General features: G+C 44.2%; 1 protein-coding gene and 1 pseudogene across 1 annotated transcript in view; one reads left to right on the forward strand and one right to left on the reverse strand.

Moving 5' to 3' along the window:
- Nucleotides 1-7,878, reverse strand: part of MED27 (mediator complex subunit 27) — a 201,931-nt gene extending 194,053 nt beyond the window's left edge. Inside the window, exons 1-2 of the mRNA XM_028090530.1 lie at nt 7,656-7,878; nt 5,284-5,428 (exon numbers count right to left, since the gene is read on the reverse strand). Of these exons, the coding sequence (XP_027946331.1) occupies nt 5,284-5,428; nt 7,656-7,858 (348 nt within the window). The 5' untranslated portion in view covers nt 7,859-7,878. The remainder of the gene's footprint in view (nt 1-5,283; nt 5,429-7,655) is intronic.
- On the forward strand, nt 7,653-15,252 carry LOC114198855 (large ribosomal subunit protein bL32m pseudogene; annotated as a pseudogene).
- Nucleotides 15,253-16,660: the final 1,408 nt, after the last annotated feature.

A 16,660-nucleotide genomic window follows, 5' to 3' on the forward strand; every position in this document is an offset into this window, starting at 1 on the left:
GTGCATTGCTTCATGTTATCTTCAACACTAGGACACAAATACTAGTGTTATCCCCATTTCACAGAGGAGGAAACTGAGGTCTTAAAAGTTTCTTTCTCACCTGCTTAAGGTACAGAGTAAGTACAGCCTAACTCCAGAACTTACATGGAAGCCCAGACATTTCTCGCTATCCTTGCTTTTACTTCTGATTCCAACAGTATCTAAAAATCCAGGAGATTGGTTTTGTTTTGTTGTCTTTTTCTGTTTGTGTTATTCTTTGTTCTTTTCATAACGGCTCCCACAGTATCAAGGTTTGGGGGTGGAGAGGGAGGAGAAGGGTACAGGGTTCAAGGCTAACCAGGGCAGCAACCCCTAGAGTCAAACTCGCTGCGGAAGAAGCCCATTCTGAATGACCAGGGGCTATGAAGGTTAGATGTTGGTGCAAGAACAGCCCTAAGAATGGCACCTTTGCAAAAATAAGGACCATCCCACAACGGGCCTGGTCCTAGGTCATGATGACTATGGTTTGGGGGGGGGGGCATTTAAGTGACTGTCCCTCCTCACTATTTGCTTAATGAATCTGTAGTTCCCAAATGTGTATCAGAGAGAGGAACGAGGCAGGGGTAAGGCCTGGTGGGAAGGAAAACGCTAGGAACAGAAATCGGGGACTGACAATACAAAGAGGGATAATCCCTGAGAGGCTGATAGGGTTGACTCTCCACTTCCCGGTTTTCTCAGTACTGCCAAAACGACAGCTGCCACACAGCACCTGACTCCAGGTGCCGTAGCTCAAATTAGCCTGACTCAGTTGACTCCAGAAGGCTTCTATCAAGTCCCATCCCCTCCTAAGCGCCGGCTGTCAACCCGGCTCTCTTATTAGAAAGGGCACATGGGTGACAAGTGTCGTAGATAAAACTGCTAACCTCAGCCCTCAAGAAGCTTATCATCAGTTCACCAACTGACCTCACCTGTCCTTCCAAATTACCCTTCTGGAATCCAGCCCTGGCCTCCATCACAGAACCTCAGAACTATTTCTCATCTCCAAGGAGTGCAACTGGATTTCTCAGTAATGGCCAAAAATGGAAATGTCTTTATCATAGTTCACTAAAAACACAAGCAAGCAAACCACAAAAGGGGTTGTAAATTAAAAATTCAACAGAAAAAGCTTTTATTTATTCTTCCATTCATTCAGTGATTCTAAAGGAATGCCTACTGAGTACCAGGCGCCCTGCTAGGTGCTGGGGACTCCCAGCAGGGACCAAGACAGACACAGCACCTCTCCTCAGTGACGTAAGAGAGGACAGGGTCTCTAAAGGAAGAGGCTCCATTTCAAACAACCCCACCCGCGTTAGCTCCAAGATGCAGAACCACAAGGAGCACCTTCCAGGATGGATCTGAGCAAGATGAAGGTCACAGTAACTTAAGGCCATGTAAATTCTGGGAAGAACAGTTAAGGAGTTGGACTGGAGGAAATGCCTTCACACTTGCCAACTGAATGTTCTTGGAATAGAAAGCAGCTCTTTCTTTAATAAAACTGAAAAAATGAGCACGTAAAAACAAATCAGAGGCGGCGGGGGCACCTTCCTCTGGGCCCATATCCCAGCCCCCAAAGAAAGGGACACTTCGGGGTCTTCTCTGCTTCAGAGGTCACCTGGGCAAGGCTGCAGTCCCAACCGGCCGTTCGGGCAAATGCACAAGCAGCCTCCACCACAAACAAGTGAAAAAGTCAGAAATAAAAGTCGAAGTCAGAAATAAGAGCCTGGTGACAGGACACCAGAAACCTTCAGCAAGGGATCTTCGGAAGAAATTCCACCTAGCCCTCAGCATACCGGAACATAAGAAGCCAGAGAATCTCAGACTGTCTCACAGCAAGGACAGCATTGATGCCAATGATTTCTGCCATCGTCAAGAGAGCTTGTCATCCCTCTACAGAACAATTATCTATAGGTGCATAATAGTGAAAAGCTAAATTCTTCCCCCAATTCAGCGTGGAGAAAGTGCTGCTCACAGCAATTTGCCATCATTTCACTAGATTAATTTTTAAATGTGTTATCCTAACAATTAGGCCAACTACCATGTAATTAATATTCCAACTGACTTTACGAAAATTACAAAATCCCCTAAAGAAAATACTTAGTCATTAAGCACGAACGAGACTTTTCTATGGCCAATAGCACATAAAACAGAAAGTTCATCATATAATGGGTGGTATCAAAGCCTTTCCCACACTTCCTTCAATTCTTAGCCAACAGTGCGTAGTAAAGCTGACATTGGCAAGTTACCCCAAACTTCACTTAACACATTAATGCACTTACTGGTTTAAACTCTCTGAGGGTAAAATGATGAATGATGAAAGCTTTAGCAATTAAAAAGCTCTTTTCATTTGTAAGAGAGGCAAAATAAACACATATAATTGCTTGCTGCTTCCATAACCCCAGCTGGAAATAAGAATACTGGCTTATTTCTTGGGGCTACTTCTCGAGTTTATTAAAGAAATGTACATAAGGCATCCTCACCATTGTTTCCCTCTTTCCTTTCAAGGTTTTTATGTATTCTTGTAATCGACCTTAAAACCTTTCAAGAGTAAGGAAGGGTATATAAATAAGTCATAGTCAAACAGGACATTATCTATCATAATGGAAATAAAAAAAACATGTTTTCCCTGCAGCCCATCTTTGAATAATTGGCAGGGGCCGCCTAGCCCCAGATCAGAGCTGTGAGCCCCTGCATGACCTCAGCAGGAAGGAATGCAGAAGGTGATTAGTGGTGTCTGCCCTGGACAAGAGCAATAGTTTGGGGACGCTCGTACCACGAATTTGTCATCTCCATCTTTCAATAAACCATTACAAATTAGCAAAATGCATACAGATTCATGAATAAAAGATAATGTAGCAATTGCTTCTAGGATGAATGTGGAAGGGGAAAAATATTTTCTATAGTCGAAAACCTTAAGCCAAAATGGATTAAAGCATCAAGTTTAGAGGAAAGAACACTGACCTAAGTCAGGAAATGCAAATTCTAGTCTAGCTGTGAAGCTGTGGGCAGGTCAGTTCACTGGGCCTCAGTCTGCTCAGCTGCAAAATAAGAGCTAAACTAAACATCTCTTAATCGTTCTCTTTGTTTCTACCGATCAAGGGTACAAGCAGCTCCCAATGAACGGGCAGCTACTGTGCAGGGGCTCACCAGGCCAGGGACGTGACTTAACCCCCCTACATCCCCCCCAAACCCCGGGACTTTCACACTGCTCTTAAGGGATTTACAAACTACTTGAATCTATAGCATCTCCAGGACAAGAAGTTCCACAGAACACAATCTTTCTTTTCCTTAATACAACCTCTTTTCCATCTTGGAGCCAAGGGTAAGGGTCAGTAGAAGGAACTTTTATTTTAATATGCTAACTATTAAATTCGGCAAACAATTAAACTACCTTCATTCAACCTGAAACCAATCACTTCCACTAGGAGTCCCGGTCACTCATGGTTTCTCAACTGGCCTAGGTCTTCCCTCCACTGAGAAGTCTCCACAGCTCTAGGCTATTCCAAAAACAACACTGCCCACGTGATATACCAACACAGTTTCTGTGTCCAAACACCAAAAAGCAAGACTTTCTACCAAGAGTCCAACCGGAAGTAAGTTGCACCATGCACCTACTGATCAGATCCCACCCAATCCCTAGATAAACTCATGTAAGGATGACCAACAGTGTCCCTGGGAAAACAAGGAGGCTCAAACAGGACAGCCAGATAGGGCAGTGTTATGTGCGTAGGGCTGGAAGAATCTCATGTCTGGCTGTGGTAATGAAATAATTTTTATCTGCCCTGCATCCCCACCTTTTGGGAACTGCCTCTCCAACTCCAAGGAGCCCCACTTCCTGTGCTTCAGGTGATCTGCATCAGCCAATCAGAGAATCCCAGCCCTGGATTCAACGAACTGTTCAGTTAGATAAGGGCCACCTACCAAGCAGGGCTAAAATCCTTTTTCAGAGTCTGGCATGACACCAGGAGATCACCTGGTATAAGAGCCATGCAAATCTACAACTGCCAGGCCATCTTTTCCACCACTCACAGACATCAGGCCAACCAAGGAAAGCAGACCTACAGAGAACAAGAGAGTGACAGATCCCCATACCAACTGGGCATCCTGATCCTCAAGACCAAATTGGGTTTTCTGTCAATGGCAGCCCAGAGTTTGGGGGACAACCCTTAATAGGCTAAATGTTTGTTATCAGAGGTTCAATCACTTCTCCCCGAATCTCAGACGTAGCTTCCAGGGTTCCACTTCAAACCAAAGTATACTAAATACTACTGAGAAGCTCAAAGAAAAAAATCTGCACACCAGAAAAACTCAACGCTCATCTCTCATCCAAAATAGAGGGGGAAAAGGACCAGAGAGAAGAGGGAAAAGACGATGGATAACTGGAGGGGAAGAGCAATTCACAACCAATAACTGTGAGAACAATGGTCTCCAGAGAGGCAGCACAGTCTAATGAAAAAAGCTTCCCAAATCATTCCAAACACATATTCTAGTTCTTCATCAGCAGGGAAAAAAAAACACACACACACAACAATGCACAGCACCAAAACAAAATAAACTTGTCAGTAAACAAACTAACTATTTCCAGGATTATGAGCCTGTTACCCTTATTTTTAGACTACAGTTTAGTTTTCCTATTACAGCTATCCCAGGGTCTATGCCACAGGCCTGCTTGCTGAAGGAAACCATGAATAGCAAATTCCATGGTGCACATTTAGAACAGTCTCCCCCAGATGTAGTTAGAGAGTAAAGAGTAATCGAACAAACAGTACTCTCATGATGTTCTTCCAAGGAGGACAGGGGAAGGCAACATAAACAGTGTGAGTGGCTGAACATTTAGACCACCAGTCCTTAACCTTCTGGGGGTCATGGACTCCTCCAAATCTGATGAAAGCTAGGAAGTCTTCCCCGGGGGGCGGGGGGGGGGGAATGCACATATCACAACATTTTTCATACAATTTCAAGGGGTTCATAAAAGCTGCCTCCCTAAACACGGTCTCTAGGTTAAATACACCTGATTTAGGGCTTTTAAAAAAAATTAATTACCTGAGCATCATGACTAATCCTCAAAGACTCCAAAGGACTACAAAATAGCTCACAGAGAAATTATTAAACTTCCAACTCTGTCATCCCACCAAGAACAAAATTTGAATTTTGAATCAAGAACCAAAAAAAAGAAACAAAAACTTACCCTCACCTTCTGAATTTATGAAATGTTAAGAAAACTTGGCTTTTTCTATATCAGCTCCATTTCTGACATGTCTCCCTTACCTTGTTTGACCATTTATATGCTTGAAGGAGTTGACTATAAAGAGGAGTTTTGTCCTGCACAGGATCCAGGCTTAACAACCCACTGTTATGGAGAGGATGGTTCTCGGATGGCTTGCCTACCAAATTGCTCAGACGTTCCAGCTCACTGAAAAATAAATAAATAAAGCAAATAAACCTGAGTCCACTGAAACTCCAGGTTTTAGCCAACCACATTGGTCAAAAGCTGTTCTTCAAACTGTCCATCAGAAATCTCTTAAGAAGAACTACTTTGAAAGGTTAAGATCACAGACAATCAAGAAAACCCTTAAGTGGGAGCTTATCTTATTTTATTATTTTTTTAAAAGATTTTATTTATTTTTTTGACAGAGAGAGACATAGCGAGAGAGGGAACACAAGCAGGGGGAGTGGGAGAGGGAGAAGCAGGCTTCCCGCGGAGCGGGGAGCCCGATGTGGGGCTCGATCCCAGGGCCCCGGGATCATGACCTGAGCCGAAGGGAGACACCCAATGACTGAGCCACCGAGGCGCCCCCGGAGCTTATCTTATTTTAAAACCCAGCTCTATGGTGCCATTCTAAGGGAGGAAAAAAGTTAAGAGCATGGGAACCAGTAAGACTCCTAAAGTCAGGATTTAACAACTCAAATTATTCTCGGGATAGGGAGGGCGACTTTCTGGAATTTTGAAATGTGGTATAACATTGCTTCTCACTAAGAGTTTTCAGACCCACATACACATCATTACATTTGGCAGAACAGCAAGTACCTGAATAGATGATGATTATTTACCACTCACATAGGGATAGACTAGTACATGGTACTTCACAGATGGTAAAACTTAACAAAACAAAGAAGAGATAAAATAAACAAATGGAATGGGAAGACACCACCGAGGGGGCTGTGTCAAACATACTTCAGTCTAGCAGGAAAACTCTAGAGAAGCTTGGGAAAGTGAGCCAACAGCAAAAGCACATTCCAGGAGCACGTTCTGTGAGGCCAGTCTCAAACTGTCAACAAAAGACTCTCTAGGAACAGCTTCTCATGCCACACTCATTTTGGAATCTTCAGCCACCTTCTTCTTGGCACTACTGCATAAAGATTTAAAAAGGCGACAGGGTGATATAAACTTTCTAGAATGGAGGAGGGTTATAAGATCTTGAACATTACCAAAGGGAGGAAACGGAAGAGAGCAAAGAACAGCCAGTGCATCTCCTCGGGCAGGGAAAGTATTAACTGGCACTGCACCAGAGAACAGCAAGTGAATGTGGGAGTTGAGGAGGGGTGTGTGATTTCCTGGCTTTCCACCAAAAAAGAATGGCAACTACTTAGGGAAAAAAATCAAAAGAGGCACCACCCATCATTTGGTCACCACCTCCTCCTCCATTCTACCTCCTCCTTCCATCTGGTTACTAAGGAGACCAAGTTGGGGGTGGGGGTGGGGAATCCATCCATTCCAGAAATTACAGGATGACTATCTTACCAAATGCCTTTCCCTGCTAAGGTCAGTTCTGAGAAGTAAAAGGCAAAAATCCTGGAATTCCAACCTCCCTGAGAAGGGCTGACTCTCTTAAGGAAGGGAAGACAAGTTCAGAACCTCACCAATTAAAAAGTTCCTGCTACCTGCCGGGCATGCCACAAACATCCTCCCACTTATTTCTTACACAACACTTAGAAAACAGAAGTAAAGAAAGTGACTCGTAAGAAAGAGAAATATACAATCCTTAACCCTAAAGGACCGCAAATTAATATGGGGGGGTCGCTAAACAGAAGTGATTAAGATGGTTAAGCCTGAGATTAGGTCTCTCTAGAGGAAGAAACTGAACAGGAACAGAGCGGGAGTGAAGTTCTGATCAGGTGGTTTTGGGGGGGGGGGGCAGGGGGCAGGGAAGAGGGAAAGATCAAGTCCTGTTTTATCGTGTTTGGAGTCGGAGTAGTGTGAAACTGATGACTTCCAGGTTCAGGGGCGAGGAACTGGTGCTCAAGAGACCAAGTGCACTTGGGTTTGGGGCAGCGCTGGGCTGGTCCTGTTTGGTACTATTTGATCAGACACGGCGGGGCACGAAGGGCCTACAGGTGAGAAACCTGCCAAGCGGAGATGAGAAGTGGAAGTTCACGGGAAGAGCCCGTCTCGTCGTCAGGAATGGAACGACCACACAGGAGGTTCAGGGCGGCGGGAGACAACCAGGAGAAGGGAGACGAGAAAGCGGGGGTGGGAGACGAGGTGTCCCTGAGGAGCAGGCATGGGCTTGGAGGGGAGGGAAAGAGAGCAAGCGAGCAAGGAACTGAGAGCAGCCCTTGGCTAGGAAGACTCGCGCGGGGTCGGGACAGGGTGGGCGCCGGCCGGGTCCCCGACGGCGGCCCCTTCAGCCGGTACCTACTTGAGGTCCCGGTTGACAGAATGCAAGTTGTCCTGGAAGTGCGCAATGAAGGCCTTCTCCCGGCCCTCCAGCGTCTCCTTGTTCCGCATGCCATCCTTCAGGCAGTCGAACACCCTGCTCACGCTGGAGCGCAGCGCCTGGATGGCACTGATGGCCTGAGCAAAGGCCTCCAGGTTCACTCCGACACTTAGAACGTCAGCCATGTTGCCGCCGCCACAGCGGGTTCTCCAGAGCTGCCTCCGCTGGCTAAAGGCCGCGCTCACTGATGACGCGAGGCCCCGAAGGCCTCTGGGAAATGTAGTTCTCGCGGGGCCCGGCGGCCCAGCGGGGGTCAGTGCAGACGCCGCCGTCCGAAAGAGGGTTTCCATTCAACTAAACGAATGAGCGGGTAGGAAAGCGATCTCCTAGATTTGGGGAAGTCAGGCTGCACTCTCGGTTCTCTTAATGGTGACAAAGAACTACAGAAAGTTCCCGCGTTTCCCCAACCTCGGGTGAGATCTTCGAAGTACGAGGGAAAAGAATTGCTCAGAGCAGAAAAGTGTCCGTGGAGCAAAGGATTGGATAAAATGAGTCCATATCGTTAAATAAATGAGAGGAAAGGAAAAATTCTTCCCTACAGTAGAATGCCAAATGATAAAAGTAGAAGAAATGATAGGGGGAAATTACCATTTGGCAACCATTAGAATAATAACTGATTCAGGTAGGAATCAAGGAATGCTAAAACTGGTGGATGAACGTGTGAGGAGTAACTGGATATTTGCATAGTCTCCACGTATCATCCCACAAGACACTTATTAATTAAGAAGGGAAAAATAATGATCCAGCAACTTCACTTCTGGTTATATACTCAAAAGAAGGGAAAGCAGGGACTGGAACAGATACTTGTGCCCTCAAGTTCATAGCAGCATTATTCACAATAGCCAAAAGGCTGAAGCAACCCATGTCCATCATGGGATAAATTCATAAGCAACGTGTGGTATATAAATGCAAGGGAATATCTGTTCAGCATTCAAAAGGAAGGAAATTCTGACACCTGTTACAACATGGTGAACCTTGAGGACATGATGCTAAGTGAAATAGGCAGTCAGAAAAAGACAAATACTGTAGATTCCACTTATGAGATACCTAGAATAGGCAAACCCATAGAGACAGAGAGTAGAATGGTTGGTGCCAGGGGCTGGGGGAAGGGGAGAATGAGGAGTTATTGTCCAATCAGCAGAGAGTTTCAGTTCAAGAAGGTGAAAAAGTTCTGTGGATGGTGGTGATGCATAACAATGTGCATAACACTGAATGCACTTAATGCTGCAGGACTGGACACTTAAAAATGGTTGAATGGTAAGTTTTATGTTGTGTATATTTTACCATAATTCCTGTTTTTTAATTCAGTAGTGTAAAAGAAGGGTCATATTGACTTTGCGATGGAGCAACCTGGCAGACACCACCCCAACAAGAGACCAAGGTTGACATTACTTCTGTAGGACAAACCATCTCCCAACACAAAGCACAGAGAAAAGTGCAGCATGACTTCTGTGATATTCCTGCCAAAAAGGCAAAACGAGAATCTGATCAGGACATCAGACAAACGCAAAGACATTTGACAAAATGACTGACCTATACTTTTCCACAAAACATCCATGTCATGGAAGTCAAAGAAGCACGTGATCTGGGACTCTCTTTGCTCACATCGTGGAGACAATTGGTGAGATCTGTATAAGGTCTATGGATTAGTTCATAGTATTTTATTGATGATGATTTCATGGTTTTGATCACTCAACTGTGGTTATGACACAGGACATCCTTGTTTCTTGGGAATATAGCTTGAAGGGATAAAAGCGTCATTTATGAAAGAATGTCTCTATGAAAAAGAAAATAGTATGAAACTATTTAGAGAGAGAAGTATAGAACAAATGTGGTAACATATTAACAGTTATGGAATCTGGGTGGAGAGCACACAGGAATTGTCTGTACGGTTCTTGCAACTATCAAGTCTGAAATTGCCTCAAGGTAAGTTGTTTTAAACAGCCATCAATAAAGGGCATGGCAAGTGTAAACACTGTCTAAGTGGTAAGAAAAATTTTCAGTTCTGCCAGGCTGTGCTGACCAGCAATGTGAAATTGTGGAGTTCACCTCAAACCCACTTCCTTGATAGTTCTCCACTCTTTCTTCTCCATACTCACTCCCTACCCCCAACACCACCTCAACTCAAATCCTCTAGTTGTGGAGCAGTGAAGATAAACTCTGCTCAAAAACTGGACTCTGATGTTGCTCTCCATGAGTGTTTTAGACACTATTTAGATAAATGAATAGTCCCTTGAGAAAAAAGGGTTTCGTTGTCTTGGGTGTACATAATAGCTTTCATTTCCTGACATCTACACCACCTTCATAGTATTGCCATTGACAGCTTTTCCTACAGCGAAGGGGTAAGAGATAGGAGAAACTTCCAGCTGCGGAACTCTAAACAAGTTGCAGATCTCCCTGATCCTCAATTTTCTCATCTGTAAAATAGAACTAGTAATAACACCCATCTTTATTAAATAGCTGTGAGGTTTAATAATACCTTGAAGGCAAAGCTTTCAGAAATAATGCCTGGAGAATAATAAATACTGAGAAAATCTTAGCTGTCAGGAGAATGTGCTGGGAAAGTTTCCCATGGGCCTGTGATCTGTGCTTCTATCTCCACTTGAGGACTCTGCACAGAATCAAGCAAGGATGAACAATGGGTCTATTAGGTCAGATAATCTCTAGTGGCATGACCCTGTTGCTAAGAGCTTGTCATTTAACTGTGCCTATAATTCACTATTTCTTGGTGACCTTTTTATTTTTTTTAAATCTCCTTTGGAGTGTAGGGTTTTGGGTTTTGTTTTTTAAGATTTTTGGAGAAAATCCTTTTTTAGCTTCATAAAAACGAAGGAAAATATCTGTTTGTTGGCTTGTTTTGGTTTTGGCTTCACTTCTTGTTTGTTCATCCCTTCTAGGGGAAGATTAGAGAAGGCAGGCAAGCTCTATTATTGTGGTTACTCATCCTATTGGGGATCCCTGAAGGCTTAGAGAATGTGACTCTGGCTGCATACTTTGTCCCCAAGAAAAAAGTGTACCAGTCTATTTCTGCCTGCACCTATATGTACCTACAAACCTGAGATTTTGCATACAATTTCCAGGGGTTCATAGCCCCCCTAAAGCCCAAACATGAACCTCTGGTTAGAATCATGCTCTAAGGCAAGCACCATGGGGGACATGGCCCACAGCTAGCCTATAACCACTCAGTCTTCAGTGCCTGGGGCACAATAGATGCTCAGTGTAAGTTTGTGGAAGCAATGAGTTAACATGATGTATTATGTTTGTCTTCTTGGATCCTCCCTCCAAATTACTTAATCTCTCTGTATACTCAGGTATCTCTCCCTCTTACTCAGCCCACCTCCCCCGCCCACCCTCTCCCTCCCCATCCCCCACACAATAAGATTTTCCTTTGTCTTACACTCTGATTCAGTGGTTTAGATACTGATTGGAGCTATAAAATACAAATAGCCTCCGCTCCCACAGTCATTAGTTTTCAGGACTTCTCTCTGGTTCCCCTCTTCTGGGAAACTCAGAAATTGATCAGTGGAAATGCACATTTCCCCTGAACCTAGTAAGGAGTCTTTCATCAAGGCAACAGAAAACTTTTCATGTTGGAAGGGAATGGACAGAGTTTCTCTAAGGTCCCATAAATTCTCGAGAATGTTGGCACATATATGCTTGCATCTGTGTGTGTTTGTAGGATATAAATTGCTTTAAAAGGAGTTCATTTCGAGCAATAACAGATTTTAATTATTGTGATCTTATGTTTGGGTAAAAGGCAGCACCCTGCTGCTAATATCTTCCAAAATGAACAAGCCATTAGCTTGGTGCTATCAGCTCAAGAGCATTAGAATAAGCAATCAGAATTAAAGTTGTCAGTATTTAATTAAAATATGCTGCAACTCCCATCATATTCAGAGAGCATGTGGTTTAAGCATTCAGACTGAGAAAGCACCCTCGTCAATTAATAATAATAATTAAGGATTTACTAGATGCAGAACACTGCATTGGACAGTTGGGCAGAATGTCACCAGATAGATTTAAACCCAAATCTGCCTTGGATAAGCCAAAGGTAACTAAGCCACCTGTCGTAATCAGTGTGGCATAATGCTTAAGACCTTGGGGGTTGCTCCGAGGATTAAACTGAGACAGCATACAGTTCTGGGGACATAGTAGGCATGCGAGTTAGTCATTCAACAAATATAGATATTGGATGTGCTCAACATTTTGTTAAACAGTTGGGGAGCCAGTGGTAAAACCAGGCGCAGTCTAGCCCTAATAAATGTCACTGAAGATACCTGAAGTGGATTATGTGTTCCTTCACCTTCACCTGAAGGCTCACTGCATCAGTGAGTTTTAAAGTGTTTAGAATCAGGTTTATTAAAATTAATCTAAAGCAAGTATGGTCAAGAAACTTCCTTAGGTCTCTTCTGAACCTACCCCCTCCCCCCCAACACACACACGCCTGTTTTCCTCTTATTTTGCCTGTCGTGATTTTGACATGATGAAAATGATGACCAAATGATCCCAAAGACAGAGGACCCTGGAGAGCAGGAAATCAGCCTAGACTGGTGTCTTCTCAGGCAAATGAGTTAACCCTTCTTAACCTCAGATCTCACATCTAGAGAACAAGGAAGTGGGATCACCTCCAGAACTAACAACTAACAATCCAGGAGCGTAAGATTAGGAAGAACATGTTAGTAATTCAAGAAGGAGGAAAGGGAGAGGATCGCTCCTTGTTAATGCTGATCACAACACACTGCACCGGGATTCCTGAACTTCGACTCATTCATTTACCCAGCTATGCTCACCGAACAAAAGGATTAAATAAGGATCCCTATGGAACCCGTTCCTATTCTCATGGCACTCACTCACAGCCTAGCAAGGGAGACAGACACAAATGGAATGTCAAACAGTGAGGTTCAACTGCAAGATAAGAGACCTGCACACAGAATTTTGAAGTTCTTAGAGAAGGTGGTTACAGTATCCTTCTGCACAGGGGAAGCCTGGGTCGAGGCAAGGCTTCCGAGGAGACTATGGGCTGAGCAGGTGTGGTGAGGGGTAGAGGTAAGGTAGTGCAATGGACAGTTTGAAGGGGTGTGTTGTGATTAGATCTGTGTTTGTGAAAGTACAGCCTCTGGCTATGAAGAAAATGGGGTAAGTGTCCAGGCTTAGAGGCAGAGACACCAGAAAGGCGAGGGATACCTTCACCTGCAGAGAAGTCAACAACAGACCACACATGAGCCATATTCTTCCCATCACAGGAAGCCAGGAGGTATTTTAAATATTTTAGTAAATTATTGATTGCCCATTTGGATGCTCACTTAATCAACCACCAAGCATGTTGTTAGGGACCTCTGCTTTCTCCTGTGTTCATACGTAATTAAGTACAAAACATCTCAGGAATGGACCCTTTTACCAACACATTAGGCTAAATCAAAGTGGAACAAAAAGCAAGTTGTTTGTTCAGCCTCTCCCACAGCCCATTTGAGGGAGGGATTGCCTTCTAATTCTATTACTGTGTTATGTGGATGGTGTGTTTTAATCAAGACTGACAATGGACCACTAGCGTCAGAAGCTACTAAGCGTGTAACCCTCACACAGAACGTGGGAGTAGAGGGCAGATGCCAGGCTTTCAGGTTCCCAAGGGGTGGCCAAGGCAAATGGGCAGCCCCGGCAACACAGGGATCCTTGTCTGGGGGGGCTCTCATTAGCACCCCCCTACTCTCCCAACACTCCCCTCCAGCTCCACACCCCCTCCTCCAAACCTCAGGTCAGACAACAAAAGAAGGCACATGAGATTCCTGACAAAGAGACAGTCCATTCACCTTGACGCTGGAGTCTTATTCTTTTTCATGTGTTGCTTTATTTTACCTCATCACAAACACACACTTTGAAATGTTGGAAACTATAGAAAAAAACCTACATAAGAAAATAAGGTTACGCATAATTCCACCTCTCAACATTTTGGTTATTCACACATACGCATAAATGGCTCATCAGGGACCCACACCTTTTCATCAGTCTGCCCGAGTGCCCTTAGTTCCAGACTCATTTCTGTCACTTCATGGTTGCAGGGTGGCTGGGTCCCAGCTCTGCATTTCAGGCAGGAAGAAGGAGGAAAGAGCAGAGGAGGCACCAGCAGCCTTCTGCCCACACCTCATTGGCCGGAACAATGTCACATGGCCACCTCTAACTGTGAAGGAGTCTGGGAACCTGAATTCTACCTCTTTCCCAGACTCTTTATTAGCACGGCTGTCCAATAGGGATGTACTATGAGCCACAAATGCGAACCTCATATTTTCTAATAGTTGCATTAAAAAAGGTAGAGAGCCTCACACCTATTAGAATGAGTACTATTTTATTTTTTTAAGATTTTATTTATTTATTTGAGAGAGAGAGAGAGAGAGGACAAGCAGAGCGGAGGGGCATAGGGAGAGGGAGAAGCAGACTCCCTGCTAAGCAGGGGGCCCGTCTCAGGGCTCCATCCCAGGACCCTGAGATCATGACCTGAGACAAAGTCAGACATTTAACTGACTGAGCCATGCAGGTGCCCCAGAATGGCTACTATTTTAAAAAGAAGGAAAGAAAAGACATTTTGGTGGGGATGTGGAGAAACCCTGATGATGGGAAGGTAAAATGGCGCAGCCACTGTGGGAAACAGTATGGTGCTGCCTCAGAAATTTAAAAATAGAGGGCGCCTGCGTGGCTCAGTCGTTAAGCGTCTGCCTTCGGCTCAGGTCATGGTCCCAGGGTCCTGGGATCGAGCCCCGCATCGGGCTCCCTGCTCGGCAGGAAGCCTGCTTCTTCCTTTCCCACTCCCCCTGCTTGTGTTCCCTCTCTCACTGTGTCTCTCTTTAAAAAAAAAAAAATAGAAGTGCTATATTATTTAGCAATTCCACTCTTGGGTATACACTCAAAAGAATCAAAAACAGGGGAGGAAGATGGTGTCAGCCATGCTGGTGCTTGTAGTCCACCCATGGCCGGCAGCCCGGGGACTCCTCTGGAGCTGTTGGGAACTACTACAGTGGAAACTTCAGCAGAGAGGACCAGGTTTTCCCAGTCCTCCGTGGGGACCAGCATGAGCAGTCCAAGTGCCAGCTATATTTACAGAACCAGCAAATGATACCAATGGAAGTGAGATTTTTCAGCCTTTCCGATAGTATCTTTTGGATGGCATCTCCTAAGAACAGACGCAGCATTGAAGTTAACCGCTGTAGGAGAAGAAACCCTCAGAAGCTTATTAAAGTTAAGAACAATATTGACGTTTGTCCTGAATGCGGTCGCCTGAAACTGAAACACGTCCTTTGTGGCTATTGCTATGAGAAGGTGTGCAAGGAGACTGCAGAATTCAGAAGACAGATAGGGAAACAAGAAGGGAGCCCTTTTAAGGCTCCTTCCGTGGAGACTGGTGCTGTACACAGGAGAGTCACCCTCTGAACAAGACAACGGTAAGAGAATCATTGAACGAGATAGGAAGCGACCATCCTGGTTCACCCAGAATCAAGACCAAAGGTGTTTGAAGAGGATAACTTCATAGAAAACATTTGTCCTGAAAGAGAGGAAAATTCTTTGTTTTCATGTTGGTTTTGAGCTTGTTTTTAAATCATCAGTCTAGTATAAAACGTTCTCTCAAAGCAGTTAGTTTTGTGGGGTTAATTTGAAGAAAATACCAGGAGTAAACTCTGAAAATATTTGTTTATACAGAGGCACAATGGGTTAATATGTCTGTTTCTGTTATACTGTAAGGTTTTAAGTAAACATAAAATTTCCAGTACCGAAAAATAAAACAAATGATTTAAAATTAAAAAAAAATCAAAAACAGGGTCTTGAAAAGGTACTTGTACACCCATGTTCACAGTAACTTTATTCACAATAGCCAAATGGTAGAAACAACCATCAGTGGGTAAATGGTTAAGCAAGTGTTGTCTATCCATACAATAGAATATTATTCAGGCTCGGGACGCTTGGGTGGCTCAGTCGGTTAAGCATCTGCCCTTGGCTCAGGTCATGATCCCAGGGTCCTGGGATCGAGTCCTACATCGGGCTCCTTGCTCGGCAGGGAGCCTGCTTCTCCCTCTACCTCCTGCTCCCCCTGCTTGTGCTCTCTCTCTCTCTGACAGATTAAAAAAAAAGAAGTATATTATTCGGGCTCAAAAATGATACTCTGATACATACTACAACATAAGTGGAACTTGAAGGCATTATGCTCAGTGAAATAAGCTAAGCCAGTCACAAAAAAAGACAAATACCATACACTTCCACTTACATGGGGTACCTACAGTCATCAAATCCAGAGTAGGCGGTAGTTGCCAGGGGCTGAAGGAAGCAAAATAAGCAGTTAGTGTTTAATGGACAGAGTTTCAGTTTGGGAAGATCATAAAGTTCTGGAGATGGATGATGGTTACACAACACGGTGAATGTACTTGATAACACCACTGAATTTGTACACTAAAAAATGACCAAGATGGTCAATTTTGTTACGTGTATTTTGCCATAACTGGAAAGAAAAAGGTAAAGAGAAACAGGTCAAATTAATTTTAATAATATATTTTATTTAATATATATCCAAACCATGATGCTTCAATATGAAAATTACTAAGATAATTTTCCTTCTTTTTTGCCTGCTAAACCTTTGGAACTCTTCATGTATCTTACACCTACAGTACATTTTGAACTGGACTAGGCACATTAGCTACTTTTCAGCCCAGTAGCCACATGTAGCTAGTGGCTACGCTATTGGTCAGCACAGTCCCAAAATAAAGGCAGGCAAGGGAGAAGCATGAGTAGGAGCTAGAGGTTGGGTCCGCCAGCTTGACCCTTGGCTGAGTCCGTTAACCTCCCTGAGCTGGGGAATAGGGCATGGACAGTGATAACGGCTAACTCCTTGCGACTGATGCAAGAATGGTATTAGATAATATGTGGAAAGCTCCCAGTCAACTATCAGG

Source organism: Eumetopias jubatus, unplaced genomic scaffold (assembly GCF_037043125.1).
Source record: "Eumetopias jubatus isolate StellerSeaLion01/CBP00866 unplaced genomic scaffold, mEumJub1_p1.0 scaffold_15, whole genome shotgun sequence".
NCBI lineage: Eukaryota > Metazoa > Chordata > Mammalia > Carnivora > Otariidae > Eumetopias > Eumetopias jubatus.